Source organism: Sceloporus occidentalis, unplaced genomic scaffold (assembly GCF_023333645.1).
Source record: "Sceloporus occidentalis isolate IW3139 unplaced genomic scaffold, rSceOcc1.0.p SCAF_89, whole genome shotgun sequence".
NCBI lineage: Eukaryota > Metazoa > Chordata > Lepidosauria > Squamata > Phrynosomatidae > Sceloporus > Sceloporus occidentalis.
Window position 1 is genome coordinate 516139 of NW_028317069.1, and position 27953 is coordinate 544091.

At 43.6% G+C, this 27953-nt stretch overlaps 1 protein-coding gene across 1 annotated transcript; it reads right to left on the reverse strand.

Annotated features, from left to right (window-relative positions):
- Positions 1-1134: 1134 nt before the first annotated feature.
- LOC149284647 (polypeptide N-acetylgalactosaminyltransferase 16-like) lies at positions 1135-25957 on the reverse strand. Its single transcript, XM_089496372.1, has 15 exons — positions 25778-25957; positions 14264-14439; positions 13349-13447; positions 12378-12445; positions 10845-10910; positions 9443-9564; positions 9257-9344; positions 8959-9043; positions 8416-8519; positions 4841-4967; positions 3884-3976; positions 3656-3739; positions 3448-3586; positions 1940-2056; positions 1135-1272 (listed from the first exon to the last, which is right to left on the reverse strand). The coding sequence occupies exons 1-15, from the start codon at positions 25955-25957 to the stop codon at positions 1135-1137; spliced, it is 1686 nt and encodes a 561-aa protein (XP_089352498.1).
- Positions 25958-27953: the final 1996 nt, after the last annotated feature.

Below are 27953 nucleotides of genomic sequence, written 5' to 3' on the forward strand. Positions count from 1 at the left end.
AAGAGCTGGGTTAACAGAGGGGGAGATTTTCTGATTATAAGAAGCTCCGTTATTAAATGTGGCTTTAAGGTGCTGTCCCACTTACACAAAACATTGCACGCCTTTTATTTTCCTTCAATGTTTATTCACATAAGGAAAAAAAAAAAAACTTAAGCCTCTCGGTTGCCATAGTATCAACCAAACCGTCACGCTCGATTCCCAATTCATGATCCGGGAAGGTCTCGCACACTGCTTTTATCAACAGATTTAATCTCCGCACGGATCAGGATAGTCAGGCGCCGCCATCTTCACACGGCTTGCTGTATCACCGCACAGCTACACATGACACGCCGTTTATCACAACGGTCTTTCCTAAGACCGGACGGCGTAATGAGAAGAGCGAGACAATGACTGCTATTTAGAACATCTGAATAAATTACACAGTGAGTTTCAAGCAAAGCACATTCGGCATTTAAAAAGGAAAATACACATTTTATCCGGCAGGTTATCTGCAGTATGGAGATGCTGGCTGCCAAATGATAATTAGTGACCGATTAGTTGTCACAAAAAAGCTACTTGTCACAAACTGCCACGCGAGCCGGGGAAAATATGCCCTTTGACAACAGTCTGAAACACATGAGCCATATGACCCAAGAGAATGCAAGATATTAGAGCCAGATACATACGAATGATCCTTGCTGGCTAGCAACAGCCTGAAAAGTGGCCAAAACGGCTAATATCACAATCAAACAGGAATGAGACATCCAGCGAGTCTGTAAATATCATTTATCCAGACATCCCGTGATCAAGTAACCTCATGAGACCCATACTTAACCAGGACAGTTCCCTTGCAGGTAAAAACTTGTAATGCATGTCACGTGTTATACTCTCCAGTTTGTGATCCTCAGTAGGGGAGAAGGTAGATGTATTACACCAAAGCAAGTCAAGTATTGGTCCCATGGCTTCCAACGCTCACAGAAGGGCAGCTTGTAGACAAATGTCATCTGAGTAGGGGTGACAGTGCCTGTAGGACACGTTACAGGCTCAGTACCTGCATTTGGTCTCAAAGTAGGATGATGTAAACCTGGGGTCTTCAAGAATTCTGCCAAGATCTCTGCTCAAACAAGTTCATGCAGAAGATGGGAAGATCTTGGCTCAGGTCACCTGAAGCAACTCCCACTGCTGGCTTGGCAAATCAGACTGACACGAGTTCATGAGAACTCTAGGGGGGTCTGTATCCAGACAGAGTCCGCTGCCCACGTGCTGTAGAAAGTATCCTTTTAATTTCCATTTCTATAGGAGATAAGCATCCATAAGACGTGAAGTTAGTAAAACAAATATGGGAAACCTGTTAAGGTAAATCTTAATGATGGTGCCCAACATTCCCAGGCAGTCAGCATTTCTTGCGACACAGGTGTAATGTTTCCAGCACATCTCAAAATACATTTTTGCCAGACAGCGAGGAACTATTTTATGGAACTAACTAACATCGTCTTCTCCATCAAAGTGTGGCCTCCATAGCCAGCCCTTGTCCTCAATAGAATATACTGCAGCTGGCCCACATATGCTAGGAAACTGCCGGGCACCGATATAGTAGTCTTGCTGCTTAAGTTAGGCTGATCAGGGGGCATCTAAGTGGAGGCCGTGCTAAAAGTGTATCATGGAGAAAGCCGTTTAATGATCCCTTCTTCACATGGACATTCTGAAAGTATCAGTGTGCAAATATATTACGCCTAATGAGTCCTTGTTTGGACAGAAGGATTGAGTTCCCATCTAATAAGATACTGTTCTTCTAAACGGCTTATATGATCAGCTTTACAGATCCAAAAACTCTTCAAAGAAAAAAAAAAAAAAGGACCTTGTCCCCTATCTACACCACTAACCACATAAAACAAAGGTACCCCCTCTTTGGGCATTTTCAAAGCTTTAAGGTGAGAAATATATAGTATACTACAGTTACCTGTCTGCTGTCCTTCTGGTTGCAAGGTTCAAGCATAACGTGGGCTTCTGTAGAGAATGAAGTGATCGAGAGACACTTGTCTTGCTGACGGATTAAGGATTCGCTGAGGACCCATTCCTGGAAGAAAAACATATCAGAAAACAGATCAAATTCTACTGAGATTATAAAACTTGCATCAAAAGGAGATGTGTGGGCTGGTAGATGGCCTCCTCCCCTCCTACAGTTTATTCATCCCACGCACCCACTTGGGTATATATATGAAGTCTGGTATCCGGGGCGTTGGTTCACAAGCTGTTCAATGAGCCTGCAATTTGGCTCATACATCCGCTCCAGCTCACCCACCTCTAGTGCAAATGGCACTTGGCCTCCCCGTCTTGTCTGTAGAAAGCAGCCGATAATGGTATTTGCCCAGCCCGAGACTCGGCGATTAGATTTGTTTTTGTAAATATTGCTCTTTGGCAGAAGGCTGCTAGACATTCCATCATAGGAGTAATTAATGATGTTATACATTGGCAGGATTCCATTTAACGCTCGGAATTCTGACCAATGAAGGAGAAAGCCATAGAAACGTAATGATATTTGTGTTTACTGGACACAGTGCACATAGATAATACCCATCATATGTACTTCACCTGGGTGTCTGGCTAAGTATTCTCATCCAAGCTAGTATAAGAAAAACTTAGCAGATGTATGGCCTGTGATTGGAAGATCTGTTGCCCTCTCTCATAGTTAGTCTGATAGTTTCTCAGTTTACCCTGATGACTTAATATATCAGCACTAGTGATAAGATGAGGTCACATTGCCAACAATATTTTATGAGAAAGACAGACTTAAGTCTCCTTTCATGTATGACTTTTTCATTATAAATGGTGGTGGAAATTTACCAACGGTCAAAAATCCTGTTAGGCAGCCAAGCCTGCTTGCGTTCCTCGATGTCTGGGAATGTGGTAACCCCGGAGAAGGGTGTGCTGTGATTAAAGAGTGGCCCAAAGCACTCCTCCCCTAGTGTTTAGCCTCTACCCTTGTCCTACTCTTCCTCCTTGCCCCCTCCATTAAGAATTTTCACCCCACTCTCCAGGGGAAGAGATTAAATAGCCAGGACACAATCCTGCCTTAATATTGGTTATAGGATAGTGTGTTTCGTCAGACCAATGCCAGGGTCGGGTTCAGACCAGGATGGCTCATTCAGCAGACTGCGTTCCCTTTATTTTGTGCCAATTACAGGGAGATCCATGGTCTCCCCAACCGGCAGCCCTTTGTGGACCTTTTTTCTCCACAGCTACTGGCTGGATACACGTGGACATAACATTGTTTTTAATCTTATGCCGAGTGTGGCCCCCAATCTGTTGGAGCAGCAGATCAGGTACGTATAGGGCCATTTGCCATAGGTATGACAGACTGCCTGCATATCAGTATAAAATGTTATAGAAATGCATAAAAATGTAGCAGCCAAGCACCCTTGTGGGATTTAACGCTTTTCCTTGCTGCCTAGACATTCAGTGCCTCACCTGTGTAGCGGGTGTATTTTTTGCTGTTCCCTTGCAGACTCCTAAACCGGCCAGGACATTCCCCGCATCCTCTCCCCGAGACTCCAAGCAGTTGCTTCCCTGCTTTATGATCCTTGTAACCGCTTCCTTCTCTGGAATTCTAGAAAGGAGGACAAGGGTCAGATGAGGTCACATCACAGATTATTCCACCCCTTTCCCGTGTACTCACTTTAGCTCAGGATAGACATTCTGCAGGTACCACTGGAAAGACTTGCAATTCAATTTTTTCCGCAAATCCACCCTCTCGGACACACTGCAGTAAGAACAAGAAGTACACACAATTAACAGTGTTTAGATACTTGGAAAGCAGTACCAAAAAGGAATCACATCTACTAACCCAGAAAACTTCAGACCACATTTGCTCTAGAAAGAAAAAACATGGCAGATTTCCACTCACCTCCCATAGGACTTCCCAATGGCAGATGGTCGAGCTTGGTAATAGTACTGTTTATACTCGTCCATCCACACTTCAGCTGCGCGTTTGGTGTTTCTGGATCAAAAGAGATCTGGTTACACAGGCTAAGTCAGGATCTGAAAATAGCTTTGCCTTGTGTATGATCAGAACACAGAATATCTTGATGGCCCCCCTTGGACATTCACTGCCTAAACCCCCCCCCCCCCCGCCCAGCAGATTACTGCCTACTTCTATCAGAGTGATAATCGCTAGAGGGGACAGACAGTCGTGAAGTGTTACATTAGCATCGTAGAGTCAAGCCAGCTGCCCACATTCCCATAAACACCATTATTGAAGGGTAGGCTTGGTTAGTTAGCCTTTAAATACTCCGACAAAAAGCTTTCACTCAACAATACTAATAGCGTCATAAGCTTTAAAAAAATATGTCATGGACAGTCCTCCAGCTACAATACAGTATTCGTTTTATTAGGTCCAAAAAGTATGGACTTCTCAGTTGACGGTAGCAATCCATGTCTCGGCCACCGGCTCTTCCTTTACAAAGCGGATTGTATTACTTATTCCAAACCCATCACACATGACACTAAGCCTTATTGGCTCGCGTATGCACACTTTGCTTCAGACAGCTGTCTAGCAGTTATTGGGCACCATTATAAGCTCATAAAGCATGCTCTGTGCAGGGCAGCCCTGTAGCATACCCTACTGTAAGGAGACGGCATTTACAAATATAAACAATAGACTTTTGTAATGTTGCTTACCAGTTCAAATAAGCAATATTAAAAACCTATCTAGCATGTATAATGTGGGACCAGCCAGCCTAATGCGTTTTTCAGTGCATTTTTCACAGGCAATTAACAGCTGGAAGGCTCCATGGTTTTGCGTTCAGAGCCGTACACGCTGACTACATGCATACGGACACCCAAAGGACCCGTCTATACGTACTTGATGTAGGTCAGTGCATTTCCATCAGGGAAGTCGTAAGGGTGACGTTTTCTGAAAACGTGACCGACGCGGCTGCAGGGCACGATCTCCAAGCTGCCAGAACACATCCACACGCGGAAGGACAGCTCTGCAACATGAGCAAACATAACATGGCATTGATCTGGGCCATGAAATTCAAGTGTTGCAATGAGTTTAAGCCTAGAATGTTGTATGATCAGGGGACCACCAAAGAACATTGACCTAAAAATGATATCGATCAAGAAGAAAAAACAATCCGAGAAACAGTTCTCAAACGAGTCTCCAAAGGGTCTCTAACAAGTCTCCAAAGTTTTTGGTATATGGATATGTTTGTGTAAATCAAGATTACGTTCAAATAGTAGTTACTAGTGTCTAAATGAACACAATAGAGTGGTTTATTACATAATTTGAGAGCCAAAGTGCCATACATCATTTCAAAATGGGACACCTGGGATGGGAAGGGGCATGGATAGCGTAAGGACGAGTAGCAGGACCTAGAACGTATCACCTGGCTAAGAACACCTGGATACGATTGTCTCGCGGATGACACGCACACGTGCACTGGGATTACTCAATTTCACAGCTTGCGGGGTGGTAAGGGGAGATCCGCCGATCCCTCTAACCAACCTGTGATCCTCGCAGCCCCAAAAGAGCGACAGTGGGGCAGCGGAGCAGGACAGTGCCAGAAATTGAGGCTGTCCCATTTAAGACTACACAGTTGAGATCCACTTTGCATTTTAACCATTTAAAAAGAAATTGAAAGCACTTTTTATACATTGTATTTATACAAATTTACACATACACAAATTACTTGTGCTGTTAGGGAGAAGTCATAAGATCAGTTATCCATATTTAGGATTATTTATTGATTAATATAATGCCATGATGTCACACAGCTCTGTATTAACTGGTTATTGTTTGGGATATTGAACCGTAGGAGTTAGGAAAGTCTCAACCGACGTGGATCTGTCATTGACTGTCCTTACCGTAATAAACATTTCCTTTGCATATAATGAATCTTTAATTCCTTTTGATGGAACACAACGCAAAGACAAAAATATATACATTATATGCATACTATGTGATGACATAAGCAGACTTTCCACTGCTAATGCCCCAGTACTAGAGACGTGGGGTAAACTATGCGCTGTTAATGTTCCACAGTATTTTTCACTCCAATTCATCGTTTCTCTAAGTCTCATAAAAACCATAAAGACACACAGGAGACCTTAGTGCTACCCAGTGACAGCACATCGAGAGATTTATGGGCAGATACAGCGTTTTAACAATGAGTCATCCCGGTTTAATGGTGCAAGATAAAAATTGGGTTCTAACAGCAACATTTGGCAGTTTTCTTTAATTGCAATGCAAGTAATTTTACACATCATTCATCAGAAATTCATTCCTAAACAAATGACATCAATCGCGCACTAGAACGTGCAGCAGTGTAGAGAAGACCTAATGACATCATCATTAGTTAGACAAGACAGGCATTCAGAGCATTTGTATTTGGGAAAGAAAACACTCTGGAAAATATTACTCTCTTTAGATGTCTTACAGCTAATTCATGTTCCTTATCACGGCGCACTCTCCATCGCTACATCATAGAAGCATATTGGAAATTATAGCTATTTTTAAACTCTCATTTTACTGGAAGGGAGTTTATTTCCAAGGGAGAGAAGTGTTAGAACGAGGCCATAATCTAAAATGCAATGTAAAGTAAGGAAGTTTTACATTGCCAATAGGGCGAAAGAAATGGAACGTGGGATAGGAATATGGCTCCTGAACAGTGGCGTAACATCTGTAACCAGGTCTGTCTCCTCGTACCGGTTCTAAACGGTTTATAAAGGGCCCTTTCTAAACAATTTTGAACCAGCGAGGGGACACGTTACATTACGTGACCCCGGGGTCAGACAGGCTGACCACACACTGAGCAGCTGGACAGAAAGCTGCAGGAGCGGTGAGAGGGAAGTGGGGTGAGATGGGGTGTGTTAGCATGAACGTGCGTGTGTATGTTATTCATATAGCGCCAACAATTTACGCAGCGCTTAATACAATACAACAAGACGAGAATTGACAGACTAAGATAAACCGATACATTAGGTGGAGAGAGCCCGGCTCGCAAGCTTACAATCTTGAGGGAATGAGGTGACAAACATAAGGCATAGAGAGAGGGTGAGAGGTAGTGTGGTGGTCGTATCAGTGACAAGGAGGTTCTAGCAGCTAAGATGGTGCGGCTTCTCTGAAGTGGGATTTTAGATGTTTCTTGAATGTTGGGAGGGAGGGTGAATGCTGAAGGTTCGGTGGAAGTAGATTCCAGAGATATGGGGGCAGCCCGAGTGAAATCTTGTAGACAGGCAAAGGAAGAGGTGATGAGTAGGAGAGCCGTAGCCCATGGGAAGAACATAAGGATCCAGTAGGAGAGTATTTGCTTATGAGGGCAGAGATATATGGGGAGGCAGTGTTATGGAGGGCCCTATATGTCCGTACCAGAAATTTAATTCTAACAGTAATTGGGAGCCAGTCAAGGGTTTCACAGAAGAGGGAAGCAGAAGAGGAGCGACGTGCAAGGAACATAAGCCTAGCAGCGGCATTTAGAACAGACTGTAGGAGAGAGTCGAGACAGTGGAGTGCCAACCAGAGGAGTGTTGCAGTAGTCAAGACGGAAAATGATAAGCGAACGAAGCAAAGTTTTTGTGGTTTCTTGGGTGAGGAATGGGCAGAGGGACCGAGTGTGTATGAGTAAGTGTGTAATTTGTGTAAATGTATTTACATGTGTGCCAGAGTATGTTGGAAGTGGGGCAAGGGGGCAAAGAAGGCAGACTAGTTCAGGGGCAATGATGGCACAGGCCAGCTGTTGAAGTTGCGGGGCCCCGGGGTTTCCAGTTACGCCTCTGCTCTTAAATTTAAGAGGGGACCAACAACTGATTAAGGTCTGAATTGTTACATCAGGAAAAATGGGCAGAAAAGAGGCAAATGGTTCTTATCTGTCATCTTATGCTATGGTTATTATCATAGAAATCCATATTTGTCAGGAGATAAGAACCGCACGACCGTTAAGTCTGTTTGCCGTGTGCTAATACAAGAGCAAACATCTCCGGGTAAAAATAAATCGGTAAAGCCATCCGACAAGGCTGATCAGAGAGAATATTGTAACGCCTACGCTATTGTGATTGTTGCCAAATACATCAGCCGACTGATTCCCACTTGCCGTCGGCCACCTCCACATCTATTACATTGCTTTATGCCTCATTTGCGGTCTCAAAGTAAAAAAGTTATTGAGCTAATAGGTTTAATATTTTTGGATCTATACAAAAAATAGCAAAGTTAAATTAGATTTCTGGGTGTCTGCAGTTTACAGAATTAAATTAGTATTTTTCTCATGGGTAATTGGAATGGCAATTACGACGTAAATTGAGGAATCCTAAAACAGTTTAAGATTTCACATCAGCAATTAGAGGGCTTATCTGATGTCAGATTTATCTATCTAGAGCCATAAAATGCATTTCCAATTCCATTCAAATTTCTGGAGATTATAAATCAAATCATAAACTCACCAAAATTCTCCCCTCCCCAGATGTCCATCTGGGTGTCGTATTTTCCTAGGTGGTTGAACCAGGACTTGTCGATGACAAAGATACCCCCAGCAATGACAGGAGTCCTGAAAACAGAGATATGCCATAAGGTGCTGCTGTCGAAACATACTGAGCTCTCTACATAAATAAAAGGTTAAATAAATTATTGTGATTAAATAATCACAAAAAATACGTTTTTTTTCAGTTGCCTCTATGGAGACAACCAGTATCTTTTTGCCTGAAAAAATTAAAGTTATGGTTCATTTTATATTAAATATTTTTTGGGAAGTGTCTCTGCCAAAGTAGTAACATTTCAAAATGATACATTTAAACAAAAAAAATGAATTCCGCTTAAAAGGTAGAACACCTTAAAGGCATTGGCAGCATCCCAACACCCAACTCCACGGCCACCATCTTTTCTGAGTGCCAGGATACACATGACAACAGTTACAGGTTATGAAGGCTCGGTATATAGCACTGGATACTATACATCCTATTCACGCAAATATTTACAGATTCCTATACCTTATAGAGACCGTTGGATCAGTGCGGGACATTTTCTGCTCAATGGGAATTTGCTCCCACTTAAAATGGAGGCTCCAGTCAAACCCTAAGCAAAGACGAGAGGATAGTGTTTTTGTGTTATAGTGTACAGAAAAAAGTCATCTTGGAGCAAAGTGTTCTTATTTCCATCAGTGCGACCAGCAAGAACATTCCATTATAGATCATTGTGGTGGGACCACTTTCTCACCTTTACAGATGGATCATATACAAAAAATAAAGGACTACTTATATGTACAACAAGCTTTTCTCTAGAACTCACCACCCCGGAGATCTGCAGACGCGGCCAGGTAAGCAAAGTTGTCTAGGCTGATGACATCGATGATGGGACTCACCACCCTAGTGTGATCCTGGAGAAGACAAAGAACAAGATTGCCCTTCCCTGCACCACACAGACCCTTATGTCTTCGACAGACTACACGGCTATATACACACAAACCACACTCACCTCCTTAACTCTCTGAAGCAAAGGCTGAAGCCATTCAGTGTTCACCTCGCAATGGCTGTCTAGGAAAGTGAGGATGGGAGCCGTGGCGATATCTGCTCCTCTAACCCTCGATCGTATGAGTCCTAAGAACGAGAACAAGGTGAAGTCCCTTAGGAGATATCAAACTGGAGAGACATTAGGAAAAACATTACAATTGATAGGACAACAGGAGGAAGTTTATCTACACGTCCATGATAACATTCCCATACACAGAATACCAACATACAACGTACTGCAAGCACATGAAAATGTGTATTACACTATTTATAGAGCGCCACCATTCTGTGCTACAATGGGCTACACTTATTAGGCTTTTCTGCATGGCTAAAATACTCACGTATACAGCATAGGTCATTAATGTGGAAGAGAGTTTCTCATATTATGCATTTTTAAGGGTGTAGCAAACATAATATAATCTCTTTGCAAATTCCATACGCTCCCAAGAGCATCCCCTACATGGAGCACACTGTATGAAGACATTACGTACTATAGGAAAAATCTTCACCTACAGATAATTCATACACTGCACATATCATTCTCACACATGCACAGCACTAGTCAGTCATGCTGCACGCAGACCTTAACGCATTCTTCACTGTACAACATTGCGTGTTCTCATGGACATATGCACTCTATACCTGCCAAATGTCTGGTATTCCAAAAACTTATCGCTGCGCTTGGCTCCTAATCCATTTATCCAGCTCTCCTGGCACGTGGCCCAGGTTTTAATCTGGGATTTTAACTCTTACTCGTGTCAATGACCCACAGAACAGGGCGTTTTTTGCTTATGTCATCAGTTAGTAGGCTATATTAAGAAACTATATATTCCACATTTCGCCGACTTCCAACGTCACTGCGTTATGACATCACACCACAATTTACAGTGATGGTGTGACCACAAAAATAAGCACCGTTCCAACATACCCACCATGTTTATGATATTTTAGCATCTTTTTGGAATGACAAATTATATCGAGTAATAATCAAGTGATGTACATCCCAAAGTGTCGCCATGACTGTAGCTTATAATTGATTAGCGAAAGTAGCATTTGCAAACATTTAACAAAGCACAGGGGTTGTATGTAGATATAACATGCAGAACGCAGCAAGTAGTAATGAGCAAGGTAATATGGAGTAAGCGTAATCTTGTCCCTGCCTTTAGTCAATGTCTTATCTTGTTTGGCCTTCCAGTTGACCCTGGGAGATGTCAGACTTACACAGTGCATGGAGAGTACAGAAAAAGCTGCTTATGGACCACTGTTGGGCTATAACCTGCGATCCTCAACTTCTCTATAAGGACCATTGGAGTTTTTGTCCAGCAACAGCTCAGATATTATAGGGCGCATGCACAACGTACACTCACCTTCTCTACGGCTGTTCCTTAGACATTTAACCTTTGGGATTTTCGTGAGGAGCTGGCAGTCATCGGCTATGGTAAGAAATAGAGTAAGGACAATATTTAACATCTTATTGCAGTTATGATTCACCACACAGGAAGGGCTCCCAAATGTGTTCCATAGGAAGGCTCTGCTTTCACTTATCATATTAATCAGACTGACAGCACTAATCCTCTTAGCTGAAGAGCATCCAAGCTCATCTGATCACGCCGAAACCTCCATGAAAGCAGAAGGCTCTTATTCCTCTGCAGCAGCGCAACCCATGCTTTCTACCCGAGACCCGTTACAAAAACTTTGGAGAAAAGCTACAGCATGTAGAAAATACCGGATTATTTATAAATTCATTAATATGCTGGGATTTTGGTTCACGTGTTTCCACAATGACATTAATATTTTAATCAGATGACATAAGAACCCAATTGGTACAATTGGATACGAAATCAAAGTCTAGAATGAAACATCTTGTTGGCGTGCCTTTTTTTAAGCACGTTTATTTTTCTTTTCTTCTAAAATACAGCGATTTAGACCTCAGCGGGAAGCAAAACCATACAGTTGAACTTCCATTCGGGGGGGGGGTCATAGACCATTTGTTTTGTTGAGTGGTGAATTACAAAAATGTTGTGATCTAATATAAAAAAAATAAAACATTCCGCTGTTGATTGAGAAGTTTAATAAATAAATATATATATATATATATATATATATATATATATATATATATATATATATATATATCTCATGGTGGTATACTCATACCAGGCAAACATTGAGGTCCTAGAAAAGGGATCAAGAGAAAGGGGATCCGGGTTATAGAGAGGAACTGTCCCTCCTAAATAAGAACATCTGTTTCTCAAAGAATAATGGCTTGGAACATGTGCCTTAGCGGCCGGTCTGGAAACGTATTTATTGTAACAATGCTCCAGCAACTCAATAAGATGTCAGATATAGGAGTCGCTGAGTGATAGCGTTCCAGCAGCTGTGGATGAGCAGCGTCTAGGCTCGCCCTAAGCACGGGGCTTGCCATGGTTATTCTAAACCATGTTCCTGGTGCTTATCCACTTATTCCACACGGTCAGATCTGGACACCACCTCGACCTGAACCGAAGCTGGAAAGACCTGTCCCCTATCTGCTCAGTCCAGCCACCCATCTACCGCCTGCTGGTTTCAATCTGTTACACCTTATGTTTCCCATAGTCTGTGATCCCTACGGACCCGATCAGACACCACTCACATCTGTAGAATTCATAGTTCAAGCATTTGTTTCAATAACTGTCGTGGCTATAAAGGAACATTAACGTTCCCCGCCTTTACTCATAATCAGATCCACGGTAATAGAGCCCCTGTCTTGTGTATATGAGACACTCGTACACATAAATAGATCCCATCTGTTGTACGAAGTAATACGACTCTTCTATAGTCACATTGCAGTTATTTGTTTCTCTCCCACAGAACCTCACAACATGTTCAACGTTTGAGATCAAGTCAAACAAGCTACTCACGATCTGCACTGAAGTCATCCACCAAGATGATCTCCTGTATTAAACTGGGAGGACTTCGAATTAAAACACTATGGGGGAAAAAAAAAGGAAAACTTCATATACATAGAAATATGTTTTACAACCCAAACAATCAGCATGTAGCACATCATACAATCAGCATGTAAGACATCATACAATCAGCATGTAGCACATCATACAATCAGCATGTAAGACATCATACAATCAGCATGTAGCACATCATACAATCAGCATGTAGCGTACAAACAAGATGTCAAAGTTGCCAATAAGGGCAGTAGAGGCTAGACCTGAGTTAGGCTGAGCTTGACCCAAATGGCTAAAGAGGAGTGTTAGCCCAGCTAAGATACTGCCTCGTTATGCGAGATTAAGTCAGCTTTTGCCCATCCTCGCTCCCTCATCTGTAGTGAAGACTCATGACAAGTGCTACAAATAGAGATCCTGCGTCTAAAGCTCTCCACTCATGCGGTTCAGGGAGTAGGGAATTCATGTTCACAATGTGCGTTTTAAAAGACCTCGTATTGTGATGCAGATTGTATTCAAACCTTGAGTTCTAATCAAGTGGGTAGTCGGTCTCAGCAGAAGACTCAATGAAGCGTTAAAACACTAGCCAGCATACACAAGTACTCCCAGTGGCAAGAGTATGACGTCAGGCATTATAGAGCTTTGCTAAAGCCAATAGACACAGCCCCGGATCCTTATGCAACAAGGAACTTCATCCCTTAAAAAACAGGTAGCCAACATCAGTTGCCACCTGCAATACCAATCTTTATATTACTAGTACCATTATCAGACTTTTTAATACGGGCCGGTATCTCCTTTCCATATTTTGGAGAACAGGCTTTATGAACCTTGCCCATGCCCTGGTATCAATACCCCCCCCCCCCAAGTCAGTTTTCCACTTACAAATCATCATATATAAATATACGGTATATGCAAGCCATGGGGGAACCCACCTCTTTATGGTCCGCAGTAAGGTTGAGCGAGCCTCGTTATGAAAGGTAATGACGACGCTGGTTGGAGGTAGATCCGGATTATAGTGCACGGAGGTACATCTGGTTAGAAAGATTATAGACACAAGTCAGATTTTTCATTATATATAAGGGTATTTAATGATTACTGACATGTTCTAAACTGCCTCTCATCAGTGGTAGAGGGTAATACAGCGGGGGGGATTTGAACATACATGGGGGAGACATATGGCTCCTGAATCTAAGACGAGACCAACGACTAATGTCCGAGTTTCTGCCATTATATTCGGTTTCTCAGGGACTTGGTACTTACGATGTTATTTACCTTATTACTGATGGCATTAGGCTCACCTCCCAGGCAATGTAAATGTCCCATATTGTGTATGTATATATATATATATATATATATGGAAAACATTACCTATTGCACGGTGCAACACAAAGCAGCTTAGAACATACATGCGCAACACCTGCACCTTATACGACCTTCCATATGATTCTCCTCTCTATGTAGCCATCTTTTGTAAGTTCTTGAACGATCTTTGTATTGTTTTATTAGTTATGCACAGACCTAGAACATGAGCTTTCATGCATGAAATGACATTTAAATGTCTGAAAATGCTCAATTATCCAGACCAGATGAATCCTCATTCATCCACACACCGGTGGCAACCGCACAGCTCATTCAGATACCTCTAGAATAATAGATCAGAAAACTCTGGGTACAATTACATACAGAAACACTGGTTTTATGCATGTTGGCTGGCAGTAATGGGCATCTGGAGCTTATAGACAATGCTTACAATTAAATATACCCTGTTGGTTCCCATGTGCCTCTCAATCCAAACACACGGGCACGCTAACCAGATTTGCTTATATCTAAAAGGGTTTTCTATATACCGGTAATGTCTCGTGTCTCGGATCGGCCGGTCGCTGCTGAGTTTGTCGCTCTCCAGCTGATTGAAGGCGTGCTGACGGTATGGATCTTCTCCAGCCTTAAGAAACTTTGAGGACAGGTAGGCCTTCTCATCAAAGCCATTGATCTTCCCCTTCTCTGTCTGGAAGGTTGAGATCACCTGGAACAAGAACCATTGGTTTGTCTGAAACTAACAGATCATTCAGAAGCTTCTTGGGGAAAATATTGACAGCAAAGCTAAAAACGTCAGAGCGAGAACCGATGTTTATTAAGAGACTGGTTTGGGTTGAACTATGCCTGGATGATGAAGAATGCCAATGGCCACACATGGCCCTGGAACATTGGTCCCTTTTGACCTATCTCCAGATCCTACAAATCGCTTGGACCTTCAAAGAAAAAGAATGATGGGAACAGAACAGAAAGCTTATCCATAAAGATGCGTACATGACTTACTCTCGGTCTGAAAAGGACTACTGTACTTTGAATCTTGTTACAATCAGTCATTCGTTTCCATCATTCCGTACTTAATATATATGATTTATGTATTAAACTAATAGCTGTTCACAAAGGTTACATTAGGACCCTAAGTGTACAAATCCCTAGTCTATAGATAATAGTTTTAAAGGAGGAATTATGCCCGGAATAACTTTCAATGTAGAAGTTGAATGAGACTCAGTTGGAAACAACGTTGCATGTGTATGGCTTTAGGCAATCATTGGAAGCCAGTGCGCTCGGCACAATAGGATTTAAACACATTTCCAGAGGAAAATCACAAAGCAACTATACATCGTAAAGAGCAATGGCCGCAAAGCAAATGATTTCATGTCTGATGGATACGTTTTAGGATCTGGCACCGGAGTTCAGAGAAAGACATTAAACACCTTGTTATTTAGAACCAGAAGCATTGCAAAGCCTTAAACTACAACTGCAACCCCCTTAACTTCCAAGACAGGGGCCATTTTTACCGCAAAGGCGAAAACAGCCAGCTGGACCCATCTGACCGAGTTAAATGTATTCCGGGGAGTGTTGACTTAGGAGTACTTTAGGACCAAGCCTACCTGGCACACCAAGCAAGTGGCCAATAGGGCCACATAGTCCTTCATACTACTGCACCAGCGGCAGACCAGGTCCTGTAGGGTGTGGACGGCCGCTTGCTGGATACCCAAGACCATACACTGCAGGTAGAAAGCCACGTGTGGCCACTGACATTAAAGTGCGAGGAGCCACTAAGTTATCGCCACTCTGGCCCGGGGCTATAAACGTTTTCTGTAGGTAGTGGTGCTGCCAGTTATTTGCTAAACCAATTGCAAGCACCTTCTCCTACCTCCATCCACGGAGTTATGTTTCAATGTATATCCAAGATTTCCACTCCATATGGAAGTCCTGTGTATGAGTCAAGCAGAGAATGCCTTTGCGCAAGCAGAGATCGATCAGCATCTTACCCACCAGGGGAAAGCAACGATCCAATCGCTGCCTGCAGAAAGTTCCTGCACGCTGGCAGATGGTCCATAGTCCGATAAGCTTGCCAGAATGCAGAAAGAATCAGATACCTTCTTACATGCATGGATTGGACATCGCAGCGCAACAGGTGCCCCCACACCAAATGCCCTATACATTAAGTATACATTTCATTTTACATTAAACATTAGGGATCTAAACTCTTGGACTACAACTCCCATCACCCTAATCCAAATTGATGAGAACATCGAGCTGTAACCTGTGTCCACCAGAGATTAAAAAAAGTGTCATAATTGTAGAAATACACATTTTATGGCTAGATTCAGTTTCTTTATGCATTATAACTCATCTTACTCGTGTATACCCTGCGACATGTTCTGTACGGTCACGTACGTGGGCTCTTTGTACACAACCTTCCAGGCTTTTAATAAAGATTTTTCCTTACTTTTATTATCCAGTTAGGCATTTAATGGGAAATTTGAAAAAAAAAAATTGCATTACCTTATATCCGTGAAATGATGCATGGCGTGTGAAAATAGGTATATTTAGGAATATTTAACCCAACCTGGAAAAAAATATATGGATTTCTACCGTCACCTAAATAGAACTCTTGCCAAACTCTGAAAAAGACACCAGCTTCGCAGGGGCACCAAAGGCAAAATTACCCCAGCATTCAAAGGGTTAAATCTACAGGAAGCTCCAAAAAAAAACAAAAAACACAACTGCACTTAAGAGTTTCTTGGTTAAAAGTCAAACATAATTAAAACACAACTCTCATTTGCACTTCTGGCCAAATATTTGCACGATTGAATCACTCTGGGCCGAGCTTCCGTCTCTCAGCAGATGTCGCTGAGCGAAGCAGAGCCGCGCTGCTCAGCTGACAAATGATGGGCCGTACATCACATCAGAAATATATTGCTTTTATTTCATTTTAGGTTTTTTTTCGGCTTTTACTTTGACATATTACACTCAAATAAAATTTCCCATGAATAAAAATGGTAAATAAAAATTAGCATCTTTAGTCCTTTGCCGATGTGTTAGATGAGCATTAAAGCGGATCGGTGACTATTACAATAAATCTGTCAGACGGGGGGGGGGGGCAAAACTTATTTAGAATAATTTTCTGTACAGCAAAAGGGAGAACGGAGTAACCAGATTTCCCCTTTTAATGAAGATGATTCTAAAGGCAGTATCATGAAGGGCAGTCAAGTGATATATATATATTTAAATTGTACAATGCTATGGAATATGATGGCGCTATATAAAATATGCACCCATGCAGCATGCATCTTCCATACCTATCCCATGTTATAGTGAACATCTGGCCACCTTAAGGCCCACCAATCACAACATATTAACCCACCAGCCAATCGCTGAGCTCACTTTGGAGAAATTACCCACCACCCCCTCAGTAAAGTAAATCTTTACATTACACGGCTCTGACCCTCTCCTCCTCGGAAATAAACGTCCCTCCTGTACTTTGTTAAATCCCTGTAAGTATTTAGATCACATCTCTCCTCCTCTCCTCCCAGCCGGACATATTGATTGGAGCTTTCATCAGCACACGATGGGAACAGACATTCCATCAATAACATATAATATATATTATATTATATGTTATTGATGGAGTGTGTGTATATATCTATATATTATATATAAACAGACACCTGGATTTACATTACACATGTTCCTAGGTTTAGAAGTAGCCCTGCCATGTTCTCTAATGGTTTATATCAAAGGGCTTTAGGCCTGGCATAGGGTTGAGAAATGCCCCAAGGAGCAGGATATAGCCAGAAATGGGCAAAGCCCAGAGACTATTCTAGATAGATGACTTATAATAGGTTATACATATCATGAAATCCTGTACATGCTGACTGTCTAGCGGCTCTCTGGGATAGTCCTCGTTTCTACTATAAGATTAATAGATGTGCCAGGGCCTGGGAGAACATAGAAATATACAGCATTAAGTGGAGGGTGGGACAGCGTTATTACATAGTTGCCCTGAGCCGGACACGGCGCTGCGTACACATAATTGGTTCAATGAGTCCAGATCACTGGCTGACAATCACCAAACACTAAAACTACAGATGGTAAAAGCCAATTAACTCCCTTCGACGCGCTGGAAAAATCCAGACTGCATGCGCAACATTTTCTCCTGCGCATTTAAATAGCAAATACCTCCCAAGTGTCTCTGATCACGAGTGACAGTCCCCCATTAGTAACTAAATCCCCCTGACCTTTCTGGCAGGTATGAATGTATCACCATGTGCTAATCAGTCTACATGATAATTCCTCCCCATTACATTATCTCCCACCTATTAAGTTACTGATTGTTTAGGCAGCCTTTGTAATGGCGGGCAATTATAAGGGACTCTGATCAGTTAATGTTCCGCCACCCTGAAGCATCCATGTCGGCGTCCTTACCCTTATTGTTTAAGCTATTTGCCAAAGTTAAATTGCGAAGCAGAGCAGCTTGACATTGGGACTGTCCTGCAGGAAACAGGACAGTTGGGAGTTTATGCAAAAACTGTTAAACTGTATATTCTGTATAAGGGATAGTCCAGGAATACTAAAGTACAGCAACTGTTAAAATTCTCACCCGCTGTTCTTCAGACAGTCCCGTTACACACCCCACCCATCAGTTAAGTAAACCGACAAAAAACTTTTGCAATGAAGTCACAGGGCGTTCGTTCTAGAAGGAAAGCTTACATTTTAAAAAGTCAATATTTCCCCACACTTACTATTTTTACATGAGATTTTCTGTAGTAATCCAATGATTGAACAAGCAAAGGCTGGGTACGTTTTATTTCACCATCTCCGCTGTCAGCCGAGGTAAATTCGTTTTAGTGAATTCACCCATAGCCGGCGTTTCTCTGCTTGTCAATCAGTTGGATTGTTTCGGAAATACTTTGTGTATAAGAATGTCTCTGGTTTTTGCCCCAACCTCAGAATGAAGGGGCAGATCTCTGGGCGACAGCCTAAAGCCAACTCCTATTTATTCCACACCGCTGATCATACGCAAGGCCCCCCCGATTGGAGCTTTTGCTCCTAGTTTTTTATGGTTGACTATATTCCTGCTTGAGGACTGATATTGGCGAGAATCTTCACGAGGGGCTATTAAAGAGTTAATATTCCAGCTCATACAGAAAGTTCCCAGCTAAGTCTATAGGCATTTTGAGAAGTTCCCAGGACCGGCTGCCCAGAGATCCTCCGGAGGCTGGAAACAGAATGTGGGAATATATAGAATTACGCGAGTATACGCAGGAATGTACTGTGTGCATGAATGTATCTATGTGCATGTATGGCACTTGGGGGGGGGGGGGGGGGAGAACTCTGAAATTCAATGCCAAATTCATTTTATTTGGGAGATACTATACCAGCTTATTGTATTTCTTATTAATGGTTTGGAAAAACCAGATACATTTTAATTTAAACAAAAAAAAAAACTTTAGAAGTATAAACAGAATTTGATGGCAGATAAAGACCAATCGGCCCATCTACTCTGCCAGTTGTTCCTGCTGTAAAGACACTTTCAGGGATCCTTGATCTAATCTTAAATTCTGGACCCATGCATGTTTCACATTTACTTCTTAGAGGCTACCACTTCTACTGGTTGACTGTTCCAGTTATCTACCACCCTTTCAGTAAAGTAAAACTTTTCTACATTACATCTAAGTATCTGCGAAAAGCTACTTATGAATATGGACAAAGCTAACCCCAGTTAGGGGATGGAAGAGAGCAAAATTATTTAAAAAACACATATATATATAAAATTGCTCTCCTACATGGATTGAAGACGCTAACCCACTGCCCCAGGGAAACTGCGTTTCACCCCGACTTTTGTTGAGGACCCATTTTCTTTGTGGAAGTTGATTTTTAGCAGAAGGTGGCTACTCCCACCAAGCAGGGGCAATAACTTGAGTGGCGTCCCTTTAAATTACAGGCAGTGCTGCAGGCGCTCGGTCCAGAATATACATTGAAATTATTTCCTTTATTAATGCGTTCATCTTTCTCCCGGCTACAACATCTGCACAGTTCCGAAAAGTCGTTTCAACTGCTCAGTGGGCTGCATTTTTTTTTTCATTTAATGGCAAAAAACCATACATTGAAAAATCTAAGTGATTGCATTACAGAATGATAAAAGCCTTCAATAAAAGAAAAAACATGAACTAGATCAAATATTTAAATGGATTTATTTTAGTCACCCTGGATACATAAGAGGACAATCCATATAATGAAATTATAAAATCACTTTCCACATCAAAGTCCTCGAGTATTAATACGTTACAATAACAGTTTAATGCTGAATTCATCTTTCATGTGCTTTTAACCGATTTCAATTTTGGATAAGAAGAATTAGTCTCCACATATTTATATAGGAAAGAGACTAAAGAGGCATAGAGGAAGCCAAGTGGTGTATTAAACATATGTGGATCACATGCCAAGAATAAAAAGGTAGTGTGCAGCTGCACATATCCAGCCGTCAGCCTGCTTAGGTCACATGGCCGCTGGCCTTAAAGCACCATGTCTGGCCCGTCATCACTTAACCAACTTCCTCTCCTCTAATTCCTTCCCAAAACACAGCCCCCTACCCAAAACAGCTCAAATGCAGCCCTCTACCCAACAGCCCTCATACACAAGTAACCAATGAAACTCCGCCAAAGCAAAAAGTCGATTCATCTAATAATCCTTGATCTCTGCTGCTTTTGGATCACCACCGCCTTGACTCTTCTATAGGTATAACGAGAGTTCTCTCCTGAAACTGTCTAACCATTCTCTCTGCCAAGACATCACCACCTCTTGTGTTGGCGTCTCCCAGGGACCAGTCTTTGGTCCTCTGGTCCCTTTGGATTATCCAAGAGAAATTATAATCTACCCATCTTCTCCCCTTCTCTAATGTTCCCCATTACCACCTGCTTGTCAGCTACTCTTTGATGTCACTACGCCACCTGAAACGATCTCCCAAAAACCTGAATCCTCAATCTCCATTAACAATACCTACTAACCAGAACCAGTGCCTTGGGCTCATCTTCAACTCAAACCTCTCCATCCCCCATTCAGTTCAACAGATCCTGCCGCTTTCACCTAATAAAAACCATCTCGCATCTACCTATTTCTCACTCAAGAAGCCACAAAAACCCTGTTCATTTTCTTATCTCAACTATTGCAACACTTTTGGTTGGCATTCCTTTGGATAGACTGGCAATCTACCTGGCTATGCCCATCTTCCATGCACGACTCTTCTGCTTCTCCGAAATCCATCCATTGGCTCCATATTACCTCAAGCATTACATTTAAAATCCTTGTTCTAATATATAAAGCCCTCCATACATTCTGCCTTCATAACAAATCACTCCCCTACTGGATCCTTATGCACTTCCCATGGGCTACGGCTGCCCTCCTCACCATCACCTCTTCCTCCATCTACAAGATGTCACACGCATGCCGTCCTTTACTTCTGGAACTTTCACCGAACCAGCTTTAACCCCTCCAGCTTTAACCAATCACACAACCTATTCAACCAGAACCTATTGACATCAACACAACTCCAACACTACCCTGTCTCCACACCTTGTGTTTCTCCTCTCCCAGTTCCCTGTAGGTCGTAATCTTGCGAGCCAAGCGCTCTCTACACAAACGAACCCCACTAATTGCTTCACTTGGAGCTCAAATCCATTCCTGACATGGCAACTTATGGCTCATTTAGATTTCAATGACCATGGGAATTATCCATGTTTTATCTGATTTGACCTCCATGTTCCATAAATAGAACCCTCTACTTCTGCACAATCAGTTTCCTTACAGTCAAGATGTTCCATAATTATTATATAATACAAAATAAGGACGACCATCTGTTTAAAGCTTACAAGTGTACCGTTTCCGAATTGCCCATCCGTTCTCAAGCCTGGAAAGCCAAGTGAGATTCACTTAGAGGACCTATTGATTAGCTGTAGAGAGAAAGGAATAACGGCCTTTTAATTTCCACAACCTCATCATTTTGTTAGAATTCACAAGACCTGCAACGCTTAACCCAACGACACACGCGCACACGCGCACACACACACACACACACACACACGATGGCCGGTACCCAACGCGCCCATCTTCCAGGAAAAGCTCATCTCTATTGTAAATTAGAATTTGGTTCTTCTCGGTCACCGCCATTTAAATTTATGGCGTTTATGGCTTTCAAGCAACCCCCCTTTTGTCGAGAACATGATTGCCTCTATCTAGAAGCTAGTCGGTTCCTTCCGTTAGATGGATGTGAATGTATGTGACGGATATACCTTGCCAGGAACATAGTCCCGGCGTTTCCAGCGGTGTCAGCATCTCTGCCTCGGACCTCTCTGGGGGTTAATGCAGCTGTACCAATGGATTTGTGCCTGAATTACAGACAGAACTGTTATGGATATAGCGACAGAGTACCAGGATTGGACAGCAGATAACGATTTGGCCCATCTAGTCTGCCCATTCTTTTCGTACAGACGCAGACCTTAATCATCACTGGGTCTCAGTTTCAGGAGAACATTATCTTAATGTGTTAAGCTCTACCACTTCTGCTGGGAGGCTGTTCTACTTATTTACCACGCTTATTTTAGTCTTTCCTATTTTTATCCTGCAAACCATTCGCCATTTTAATCGCTGTCCAATACATCAATAGATCAGATGAGGTCCCCGGGACTGTACCCAAAACTCTAGGGGCAGAGGGGTTAGGATCCAAAGAGGGGACCCTGCCTCCCAAAGACCCTTGGAAGGTATGCAATGGACAGGGTAGGGTTATTTGAGTCTTTTTTGGGACAGCAGAAGCACTCTGGTTATACAAGTTTAGTGCTCTGGGGTATAACATGGGGTTAATATGGAAACACCTGCTAGAGAATTGGAGACCCAGAGAAGCTGCAGACCGTCCCTCCTAGCTATCCTGACACTGAACGGCAAGCCTGCGACCGCACATCTCACAGATAATAGCTGGAGGTTAGACTGCTTTATTGATTCAACTCTCAGGAGCCTCAGCCAGCCAGAACAAACGTACATCTCGTTAATAACCTGCTGGATCCAGTGGGGGATCCGAGGGCCCCGGTAGAGTCCCCTGAACCCAACCGGCACCTGGTCGGCTGTGGAAAAGCATCTTACATAGCAACCAGGTGTCATGATTTTGTTGGGAAAGTCCCGTAGCATGGCATATGCATTGCTGGCCTGCTGTCTGAAGAAACAAACTGCTTGATCATGCCTCCCAACTGTCCTGCTTTGCGTGGGACAGTCCCAATTTCGACCATATCCCACCGTCCCGTCCGATGTCCCCAGCATTCTATAACTCTGAACACACAGCAGTAAACGTATCAAAGCAAATGACTGGTAAGCAGCTAACAAATCACGGCTACTGCTCGGCGAGAGAAGCCACAGGAGACGTAGTGAAAGATGATCAGGCCGGTTATGAAGAAGCGAAGCCTCGCTGCCATGGATACCAGGAGATATCAGCACAGACATGGATTAACAGCCCCCCCCCCACGCCTTTGTCCATGCTAAATATACCCGTCGTCTCAACATCCAGATTTACTATCAATTATCAGGTTTAATTATTGCACAAAGCACTCTGATCCCTTAAAAAACGGGGGGACATCAGAGAAGGAAAGGATGTTGGTCCCATATGGGCGACGTCTCTAGTGAGGAGGACCAGGAGATGCCACCAAGACCCCTCTCCCTATAGACATGCGCCGCCATGATTCCAGATCCCGAGAACAGTCCCGTTACCGGGTAAAGGCAATCCTCCCCTCATCCCTGCACAAGAGGTTATCACACATCACGTGAGGCCGGGTTACAGGCCACGGAAGGACCACGAGGAACCCCGCGATAGCCACGGTAACTGGAACTTCCATCCAGAGCTCCGAGTTGGCTGGGACCACATTAAGACACAGCGCCCAAGACTTTCACCGCGTCATTGGAATAAGTCGATAAAGTGCTTATGTGTTAATAGCACCAACATATGCTCCAGCGCTGTACAATAGTCATGTTGCCTCAGGGGCAGCTTTCTGACAATAGCCAGCCTCAGAAACCAAGCACGGGACAGTTGGGACTAAAAGCAGGGGGGCCGGGGTCATGGGGTAGCAGGAACACTACAAATACCACACGGCCAGAAGAGTGAAATACTCCGCATGTGTAGGGGCAATTAACGTCCGTTAACCCTTCTACTGCTGGGCTGTTGTGCAAAACCACAAATTAATATGAGCTTGGAGGAAAGGAGAGACGGGAGACGTGATAGAACGAGAGACCATAACCTAAATCTTTACGGAGATGGCAGTAGTTAAGTGGAACAGCCTGCAAAAAGAAGGGGTAGAGGGTAATACAGCGAAGGGAATGAAACATGTTTGGGATAGGCGTGTGGCACATTAAAGCCACCGAGCAGGACTGGAAACCTCAAAGAGGGCTGAAGGGCGACAGGAAGATGAAGGGGTCACTGGAAAGCGGCTCGACACCGAGGATGAAGTCATGTCTTAAACATTTAAAAATTAAAGACTTAAAAATGTTTTTTTTTTACATTGTTTTAGTCACTACAGCTGGGGTATGATGCACCGCCCGCGAATTGTTGGCCCAAAAATCACTTAAACATTTTAGCCAGGACCATAACACTACTTTTTCCTCCCCACGTTTAGATCAAAGTGCTACAAAACCTGAACCGATATTTTAATTTAAATGCAAATATATAGGCTACTTTTGGATGCGTGCATTTGCCGATATTTAGACATCCCTAGATTGCCTCTTCAGTAGGAACAAGGAAACGATTAGACATATCGGAAAAGAGACCTTCGTAATCGAGTCCGGGATACAAGCAGAGTGCCGCCATTTAACAGAATCCACATATCAGACCCATTCAGCCCATCTAGTCTGCCTGTTTTTCATGATTTAAAGACCATAATCAGTCCTTGGTCCCGTATCAGATTCAGGATAGCTTCATGCCTAACCCATGCATGCTTAAATCCCCTTACTGTATTAGCCTTTACCACTTCTGCTGGCAGGCTGTTCCATGTCTACCCCTTTTGTTTTAAAAGGGTAAAAAACCTTGGGTGTTTGCCCCGACATGATAAACATTCCATACCTAGCCCTTGGGTTCCGTTACTTCTCCCTCTTGTTTTCTAGATTGCCATTTAAAGAAGCGCCCCTAATGCGACTGTCCAATACGATATGGATCATAATGATTGGGATATCATGTGCCGGATTAGGTACCCCGGCAGAGAAATTACTTTCTAGATTGTAATCTATGCCTCGTCACCCGATGTTCCATTTCATATAAAATGTATCAATTCTTGTTGCATTATTATCCCCGCAGCGCAACAAACATCACTGACATTTATAAACAGTAATAGAAACATTCATCTCCTGATAATCCACGCTTCTCAAAGCTGGGGATGTTGTGTATATATATATTGGGACAGCCTGTTAGTTCGGTTAAACATGGAGATGTTCAAGTGTTTACTGGGAGGGTGGTAGATAAGTAGCACAACCTTCCAGCAGAAGTGGTAGAGGGGAACGCAGTACGGGAATTTAACCATGCATGGTACGGGAATAAAGATAGCGTGAATCTAAGACGAGACCAAGGACTGGATGGGCCGAATGGGGCCGATTTGCTGTCAAATTCTATGTAGTTCTAAATTATAATGCACAGAGATAAGATGACAAAGTAGAGGCTGCTGCATATCATACACGTACATATATATACCCTATAGAATTCTTTATCGTATAGAGATGGGGGAATGGGGTGTAAAGAGGATATAGATAGGAGGCACTGTATGAGGATTGGCAAATAACTTTTGGATTCTGCTAGCCCTGAGTAATACAAGTAACGGGGGTATTAGGGGGTTAAATAAAGGCGAGGGGGATACAATGTATAGCCGGCGAGGGGGATACAATGTATAGCCGGCGAGGGGGATACAATGTATAGCCGGCGAGGGGGATACAATGTATAGCCGGCGAGGGGGATACAATGTATAGCCAGCGAGAAGATGCTGTAACATGGGACCGGATCCCCATCAGCTGCTCCTACTTACAGCATCGGTGCTGCTCCGGTCCTCTCTGTGCACATCCTGCCTCCCGGCTGGGCGACTCCTGCCTGGAAACCTGCTGGCTGCTGCTGGTCGGGGCTTGCTGTCCTGCCATAGGTAATAGAAGGTGCCCAGGATCCAGGCTACCGTCAGGATGGCTATGGCATTAGCCCTGATCCTCCTCATCCTGTGGGCTGGATGGAGGGCTTGCAATGAATGGGGAGGAGGGCAGCCAGCAGCTCCTTCACATCATCTATCTGCTCCCTGTGTATCTTCTCTCCTCCTCCTGCTTTCACTTGGCTCTTTTCTACCCCCTCTCTAGCCCAATATCTACCTCCCTTCCCCTCTCTCCCCCCTCTCCATCTCACTCAGCTGTTTGTTTTAGCTCAGTCCTGCAGGGAGACTTGATCCACCCCAGGGTCCTAATGTCCACCCAGATGAAGCCACATTGTGACGGCCCTTTAAGTGGCCACCATTGGACGATACAATGCAAGACTATTTTAAGCCACTGGTCACTTTCCTTGCATTTGCTCTTAAGTGATCACATTTAAAGGGGACAATGACTTCAATATATTACACTCAAATCAATCTCTTGAGTCATTGGAGTAAAGGGTTAAATTTCATCTATCTATATATAATATATATATATATATATATATATAATATATATATAATATATATATATATATATATATATATATATATATATATAATGTTGTATTAGACATGATTGGAAAGCAGTCATTGGGGCTTGGAGATGATAGGAAGGCAATTTTTCCCCAAAGATATTAAAAAAAGGTAATTTATATAAAAGCTATTTTTCATAAATTAGGTGTTCTCAACCATGTTGAAGAATAGCCACAAATGATACATATTTCCCAAAACATAAATATATAGGGTTAACATTGCCTATTTGCATGTATTTAAAGGTTATAAATCTGTATCCTTTAGGGATCAAACAGCTAGATGAATTAACACATTTATGTATATGCGCCATCGCTATATAACGTATTGGCTCGAACATAGGCCGCAATTTTTCACCCCACTTTAAGTCTTTAAAGTGGGGGTGCGGCCTATATTCGGGGTCTAGCGCCCGACGCCTGGAACATGCAGTCCCGGGCAGGCAGCGGGGTTAGGATACAGATCCCCCGCAGCGGTGCAGGGGACCTGCATCCTACTCTCTGATGCGCTCAGACAGCCTCCCCTGCCAGCACTTCTCCCGGGGGGGGGGGCACGGGAGATTGTCCAAGCGCATCGCGCAGACGTTCACCAGCAGCGGCTTTGTGTGTAAACAGCCTCAGCTGACAGCACGTCTGCACGATGTGCTTTAACAATCTCCCTTGCCGGGAATTCCCACGGGGGGAGTCCCGGCAAGGGAGATTGTTAAAGCACATCGTGCAGACGTGCCGGCAGCGGAGGTTGTTTCTGCTCACATCGCCGCGTGAACAATCTTCCTTGCCGGTACTTCACACAGCAGAAGTGCCAGCACCTGAGGTTGAATACGTGTTATGTGTAGATGTCCCCCGCCGGCCCCGTGGAGTCTGCACCGGTAAATCTGGTGGGGGGGGACAGAGTGGCAGCATATCCCAGGGGGGGACAGAGTGGCAGCATATCCCGGGGGGGGACAGAGTGGCAGCATATCCCGGGGGGGGACAGAGTGGCAGCATATCCCGGGGGGGGACAGAGTGGCAGCATATCTCGGGGGGGGGACAGAGTGGCAGCATATCTCGGGGGGGACAGAGTGGCAGCATATCTCGGGGGGGGACAGAGTGGCAGCATATCTCGGGGGGGACAGAGTGGCAGCATATCTCGGGGGGGGACAGAGTGGCAGCATATCTCGGGGGGGGACAGAGTGGCAGCATATCTCGGGGGGGACAGAGTGGCAGCATATCTCGGGGGGGACAGAGTGGCAGCATATCTCAGGGGGACAGAGTGGCAGCATATCTCGGGGGGACAGAGTGGCAGCATATCTCGGGGGGACAGAGTGGCAGCACATCTCGGGGGGATAGAGTGGCAGCATATCTCGGGGGGATAGAGTGGCAGCATATCTCGCGGGGATAGAGTGGCAGCATATCTCGGGGGGATAGAGTGGCAGCATATCTCGGGGGGATAGAGTGGCAGCATATCTCGGGGGGATAGAGTGGCAGAATATCTCGGGGGGATAGAGTGGCAGAATATCTCG

Bases quoted from the DNA above. Each gene is read 5' to 3' on its own strand.
- LOC149284647 (XM_089496372.1), bottom strand. From the start codon at position 25,957: ATGAGGAGGATCAGGGCTAATGCCATAGCCATCCTGACGGTAGCCTGG. The intron at 9,044-9,256 runs GTGAGTTCTAGA...GTCTTTGCTTAG, and splicing joins GTCTGCAGATCTCCGGGGTG to GGTTTGACTGGAGCCTCCAT. The intron at 4,968-8,415 runs GTGAGTTTATGA...CTCATGTTGCAG, and splicing joins CTGGGGAGGGGAGAATTTTG to AGCTGTCCTTCCGCGTGTGG.